This window comes from Vigna angularis, chromosome 4 (genome assembly GCF_016808095.1).
Source record: "Vigna angularis cultivar LongXiaoDou No.4 chromosome 4, ASM1680809v1, whole genome shotgun sequence".
Classification (NCBI taxonomy): Eukaryota; Viridiplantae; Streptophyta; class Magnoliopsida; order Fabales; family Fabaceae; genus Vigna; species Vigna angularis.
This window is the reverse complement of record NC_068973.1, coordinates 738,825-745,528: the sequence shown is the minus strand read 5'-3', so window position 1 is coordinate 745,528 and position 6,704 is coordinate 738,825. Positions and strand designations below refer to the sequence as shown.

General features: G+C 38.7%; 1 protein-coding gene across 1 annotated transcript; it reads right to left on the bottom strand.

Annotated features, from left to right (window-relative positions):
* Positions 1–345: 345 nt before the first annotated feature.
* Positions 346–6,206, bottom strand: LOC108322299 (beta-D-xylosidase 1). The gene is made up of 6 exons (XM_017554336.2): positions 5,768–6,206; positions 3,092–3,373; positions 2,311–2,480; positions 1,769–2,217; positions 1,268–1,681; positions 346–1,172 (listed from the first exon to the last, which is right to left on the bottom strand). The coding sequence occupies exons 1-6, from the start codon at positions 6,176–6,178 to the stop codon at positions 568–570; spliced, it is 2,331 nt and encodes a 776-aa protein (XP_017409825.1). The 5' UTR covers positions 6,179–6,206; the 3' UTR covers positions 346–567.
* Positions 6,207–6,704: the final 498 nt, after the last annotated feature.

Genomic DNA, 6,704 nt, shown 5'->3' with positions numbered 1-6,704 from the left:
CTCTCTTCACAAACAGACAAAAGAATTGACCTAAAAATTCATATTTTTTTCATTTTATTTTATTTCTCAAGAGAAATTGGTTTAAACATTAACTTTGGTTTACTATGAGTTGTCATATTCATTTATTAGTCCAATTCAACTGCCTAAACAACGAAAACAGGTTGATTAAACTTGGTTCAAATTTCTAAGGAGTCATGTTTTTTGAAGTTGACCAAATCGGTTCAATTATTTAGTAAAAGTATTGAACAAAATAAATGGTTTACAAACTTTGTTTCATATGTATGATACGTTTCAAACATGATTGAATGAGAAAAGAGAAAGAAAAAGAAAGAAGAGAACTTGAACTTTGTTTAAATCCCTTTTGCACATATGAAGTATGAATAATGATACATGGTTTACAAATTACAGTTGTCACCTATATATCCTTATTTTACATTTGATTTTACAGATTATAGTAACATCTTTCTTTCTGTTTACACTTCATATGATGTTTTTGCTATTTGCAAAACTTGGCTGGAGCTGTCAAACTTGCTTGACAGATGATTACTTAATGGCAGAACGAATGTTTCAGTTCTTGATTTGTTGCACGGTTTGGACAGAAATAGAATGTTTGAGATCACCTATGTGGAGTTCATGCTCACCAGATGGGATTCTTCGAATCCCGAACTGGTCCACGACGGACAAATGTTTGCAGACATGAACACCAACCTTCAGACGCTGCTTCGACCCAGCAGGAACATGGGTCTTCTGAAAGTTCACTAGTTGTTTGATCTGAGACCATTTTCCAGGTGGTGGTTTCGAGAATACAAGAAGGGTGTGGGTGCCATCCATGGAGCCTTCGTTTTTCACGTCCACGTGGAATTCCATCTCCAATGTATCATCACAATTGGCGTGGCTCACCCTCACTGCTTCGCTTGAAAGGGTTGAGTTTGTCAAGGCTTGGAGAGTGGCTAAGGGCACTGACACTGACACCTCTTTTGGAGCAATGGCTAAGCTCTGGCTGAATCTCGAGTAACTTAACCCATGTCCGAATGGGAACACCACAGGTCCTTTGTAGAATCTGTAGGTTCTTCCTGGGTACCCTGTTGCTGAGTTTGGACGCATGTCCATGATTGTCATGGGTACTTTAGTCAAATACTTTTCCGGGTACCATGTCATGGGTAATCTTCCTCCTGCGTCACATAACCCAAAATTGAATATTCTACCTTTATATTCACGCGTCATGTAAAATAAACCGATGAAAAAGACGATGTGGGACTAAACTTACCTGGGTTAGTTTGACCAAAGATGACGTCAGCGATGGCAGTTCCCCCAGCTTGACCAGGATAGCCAACCCACAAAATGGCACTGATCTTTGGGTCATTCACCGCAAACGTGACATCAACTGGGCCACCGGACATGATAACCAAGATGACTGGGCCTCTGGCGGCCCTAGCCACCCTTGCAACGAGCTCTTGTTGGAGGCCTGGTAAGAGAAGCCCAAGTCTATCTCTGGTTTCTGCTTCTATGGACTGGTCAAGGCCCATTACCAGCACAGTGGCGTCAACTTGCTTAGCTACGGTCTCTGCTGCTCCGAACAGTTCGTTTCCCCTACAAGCCACATTCCTGCATCCAACTTGATGTGAAGTCTTCACATACCTCGCAATCCCTTGCAAAGGACTGGTATAACCACACGCCACACCTACCACAAAACATCATTCTACATCAACATTTTTCTCACAACAAATACTATGTTAGTTATTATTAACTTGTTAAGTTGTTAACTGACCAGCATAGTTTCCTATCATTGTAACGGTGGCGTCCGAATTGGGTCCGATGACTCCTACGGTGCGGATTCGCGCAGGAGATAGTGGTAAGGAGTTTCTTTTGTTTTGTAACAATACTATGCTCTCTCTGGCTGCTTGAAGGGCCAGCTGTTGATGGGCCGGGGTGCACACGTCTCTTGGGCCCAAGTTTCCGTATGGTTGGGCCGAGGGTTCGCCGTCGAACATGCCCAATCTCATTTGGACCGTGATAAGGTTGGCCAAGGCAAGGTTAAGATCGTTTTCGGAAATGAGTCCCTTCCTAATGGCAGCGTCGGTGTGGATCGCCAAGAATGGGCCACAGTCCAAGTCCAGGCCCGCTTTTATGGCCTCCGCTGCCGCCTCCTCGGGTGTTCTTGTGTAGTGTTGGTTGTCATAGAAAACTCCAACCGAGTCACAGTCCGAGACTATGTACCTATTTGTTGTGTATGACAAAAACATGGTCAGAAAATTGTTAATATGTTAAACCAAAAGCCCAAGCCCAATTGAATATATTAGACTGACTAACCCATTGAGCCCCCATTGGCCGCGTATAGTGTTGCGAAGGAGATCAGGGTCAGCACACGTGGGCTTGCCATTCACCTGATTGTAAGAACACATCACACTCGCCACTTGTCCTTCCAACACGCAGGCTTTAAATGGCACGTCGTAAGTGTCCTCCAGATCCTGTTTGCTTACCTGCACGTGCGGCAACAACAGCCCACGAGAGCAATTCAATTTGGGCCCATGCTTTTATATGGGCTTTAAAGCCCGCCTTTTTTCATTTACTCAGAGTAATTTATTTAGGTTTGTTTTTGGTTTGTTATTATTATTGGCACTTTTTGATTAAAGTCACGTCACGTCACGTCACACCATAATGAATGTGGGTTATGGCAATTGTTGTGTAAGTGGTGATTGGGTTGTTCGAGTGGCATGGGTGTCACTTATCCAACTAATTTGCAAGTGGGCGCAAGTCATTGTCTCAACAACTTGCATGAGTTCCAATTCAGCCAAATTCGGTTGTATTTTTTTCTTGCATCATACAAAACAACTCATTTGAATCGAAAGGACAACATCGACAGGTAGATCCACCTCGGCAACATAGATAGATAGACATAAAATAGCCATAACATGGCTGTGTATATATATTTATCCATGTGACCATTGGAGACACTCCACAATGCCAGTAATTTCGTTTTCTCAAATTAGTTTAACCTCAAACAATCACAAAAACAATGAATAAAAAAACCATGTATAATAAAGTGTAAAAATAGTTTGACAAATAATGAAAAAAATAACAATAATAATACCTTGGCATTGAAATGAAACCTGTCTACGCCATTCCAGTTGTCAAGGTCATAGGCAGTGTAGTGTTTACAACAAGCAGCGACCTTGAGGCGGTTTCCGGCGCCGTCGCCTTGGAGTCCTTGGACATAGCTGGCGGCGTATTTTGCGGCGAGAGTTGGGTCTTCGCCGGGAGTCTCTTGGCCGCGGCCCCACCGTGGGTCGCGAAAAATGTTGACATTTGGACTCCAATACGTCAAACCAGCCTGTCCACCGTTGTACATTGCTCTTGCTTCATCAGACACCACCTGCATATATATCCATGAATGATTAATTAGGTACATTTGTTTTTCGGCAGTAGGTCCATATGCATGATTACTTAGCCACATCTTTTTTTAGTAAATTCTTAAATTAGACCTAACAATTCAATATGCAACATATAACTTCTTCGTTAAAATTTTCATATGAGTATGTATGAATTCTTGGAAAACGTATCTATTTAGGTATAAGAAATTTCGGATTGAATATAAAGACAAATTTGTTCATGTATTTTAAATGTCAAGTATCCATAAAGGACTTATTTTTATGAGTATCCAATCAAACACATCGTTTTCAATTTTGAAGGAGATATTTATCCTATTTTTTTATTCATTAAAAAAACATTAAAAAATTTTAGACCCTCTACATATATTTTGTACATGTGATTAATTAAAACACCAAAATAAAATAATAATTATTTAGAATTTTATCATAACACAAAAAAACAGAATATTTAGAATCTTAATTATTTTTAAATGAAGTCCAGTCAATATAAAAAAAGATATTTAATTAGTTCATTTAAAATAAAAAATATAAAGAGAATTTTTGTTTTTTACCATTGTCTCCTAAATCTCTGGCTCTACCATTGGGAATCTGCCTAGTTTCTTCAATATATATACTCTTTTATTCTTTTTTTCCTGAAAAGAAAAATCTTTATCTCTCGGTTTATTCTGTCTCTTATCTAAACTACCAACCGCAATAATAAAAAGTTTCTTTTGACACTAAGAGACAAACAAAACACCCTATTTTTGACATTTTCTGGAATCTAAATGTCACTAAAGATAAGTAAAAATTCAAATCAGCATCCAATGGTTTTCCTTTTCATCATCAGAACTTCACTTAACCAATAATACTTTAATATAACAACTTTGGCTAATGCAATTGGCTATTACTTGTTCTTGTTGTTACAACAATAATCGCAACTTTTTTCATGGTCATTAAAATCATTATCCATGTATAGCCCTGGACCATAACGAGAATGAAAAGCAAAAAGACGTTTGTGGAAAAGTCGACGGAAGTTTTGGCAAGGGGTTGGTGTGGTGTGGGCAACATCAAAGACCTACTATGTTCTTCCAATTATTCACCAAACCAATTATTTAAAAAGACGATCAAATTTCACGCAAATTAAGCAACTTCAAGCATGCAAACTAAGATAATTGATTTGTATCTCCACAAACCTTAATTAATTTTGATGGGAAAGAAATTTCAATAATTGTTAAAACAAACTGAGGTCAGAGTTAGAATCCTTAACATATTTAACTAAACTATAAGAGTTAAGTATGAAAAGGATCTACTAATCACCAGCAAAGTGAAATTAATTATTATTCTAATCTAAACCGATGAACATTTAACTAATGACTTAAAGAGGGACTGAAGACAAGGACAACCGAAACCACCACCAATTGTTGCTTTCGTAGTTAATGAATCAATGGCGTAATGGACTTCTTTTACCGTCTTGTTGCTGACAATTTAGGTTGATGAATTTTCAACGTTATCATCATTTTCTTTACCATTAAGATGACCATATTGTCAGATTGCACATATATTCATATTAAAATGCATGCAAGCCACATGGTGGTTGGGACACAATTCGTCAGCTACCATGTAAACTAGCTAAAACAGGTGAGTGTATAACTGAGTACTAAAGTAGTAGCACCACATTCTTAATCATATATATACGAATTCAGAAAAATAAAATAAAACTTTTTTGGTTGAGAACATAAAAAGAAAGTAATAAGCAACAAAAATATCCAGTCACTTTTTATATCTACGTGTCCAACAAAAACTTTTTCAGTCGTTCTTCAGATTTTTGTAACTAAACAGTAGAAAAATGTAAGAAATCTCGAGCTCCGGATTCAGGACCCATTAGATTATTTTATTACCGAGTCAAAACTTAAAAGTACGTTCAAAAGTCAAAAATTCAAAACTTAAGAAAGTAACCAAAGTAATATATAGAGTATGTTTATACAATAAAAAAGTTTTGATTATTACACGCAATAAGATGTGGGAATTTAGATACCTTCTTGAAAAACATAAAATCATTTCATCGAACTAAAGTGATAACATATATGACGATGGTGGTGATGATATGTAGAAGGCACTTTTACCTATGTGGGTAGTGTGTGGTGTTATATTGGAATTGTAATAAAGGCATGCATGCAAATGCTATATGTAAGGTATTAAATAAGGATATAAAAGGTGATGGATAAATGGGTGAATTTATCATGAATGGCCGAAAAGGAGAATAAAGGAATCTACTTTTAGTGTTATTTATTAGCGAACCGAAATGAATATTGAAAAAGTTGAGGTCATAAGTTTCGTGGGAGAGATATGATAGAATAAAGAGGAGTAGAATAATGAATGAGAGGGTAAAAGAATCTGACCCGTCCGATTTGGCGCCAGAGAGATTGATTGAAGGAAGCAGCGGTTGTGATGACTTGGGGGAACATGGTGGCGCCAGGGAAGGCCCCACCAAACTTGGTGCCGGGGCCCACATTGGAGACGCCGTGAAGCGCCTCGGACCACCACTCGTAGCCTTGGATACCGAGCCTGGGCACGGCGATGGCGTTGTTGACCACGAGCCTGATTTTCTCCGGCAATGTGAGTCTGGCTATGAGGTCCTGAACCCTGACGTGGATGGGGACGTTGGTGTTGCAGAACTTGAACCCCCTCGTGAGTCCGTTCCTAGGGTCGCATGCAAAGGGCACCCTCCCTTGGGTTGGCCTTGCGAAGGACAGTGCAACGCAGAGCACTAGCGCAATGGCTAGTAATTTGGTGTGGTGTTGAGAAGCCATGGAAGAATGAGGGAGTGAAGAGTGAGAGTGAGTGGGTTGGGATATATATAGAGAGGGAGTTGCGTCTTTTGCAGGGTTTGATTTCGATGTGGGGACATAGAGAGTAATAAAAGTTTGATGATTGCGTTTCCACGTCGATTAATTATATAACCGTAATAAGGTTGATGAAAAGAGAGAGTGAGTCAGTGTAACACGCAGTTAGGCTCAGTGGGTGATGGCTGGGTTGGTCCCATTTACTAGTGTGGTTGTAGATGCTAAAACACATTCATTAAAATATATTACACGCCATAACTTACAAGATAAAAGTAAGAAAAACAACCCAATAATTTAAAGAAAAAAACAGAGAGAGCTATAGAGTTGTTTTAGAATCGAGTTTTGGACAGTCACGGACGAAAGAATCTCTCACTTTCTTACTATCGTTAGCTCAAAATTTCCATATTCATTTATGTTTTTGTTCTTTCATTCGCTATTATGCTGTTCTGAGTTTTCTCAAATACATTAGAAAAGAAAGGTTTGCACAGGTCCA

Bases quoted from the DNA above. Each gene is read 5' to 3' on its own strand.
- LOC108322299 (XM_017554336.2), bottom strand. From the start codon at position 6,178: ATGGCTTCTCAACACCACACCAAATTACTAGCCATTGCGCTAGTGCTC. The intron at 2,218-2,310 runs GTTAGTCAGTCT...CACAACAAATAG, and splicing joins GGCCAATGGGGGCTCAATGG to GTACATAGTCTCGGACTGTG. The intron at 1,173-1,267 runs GTAAGTTTAGTC...TATGTGACGCAG, and splicing joins CTTTGGTCAAACTAACCCAG to GAGGAAGATTACCCATGACA.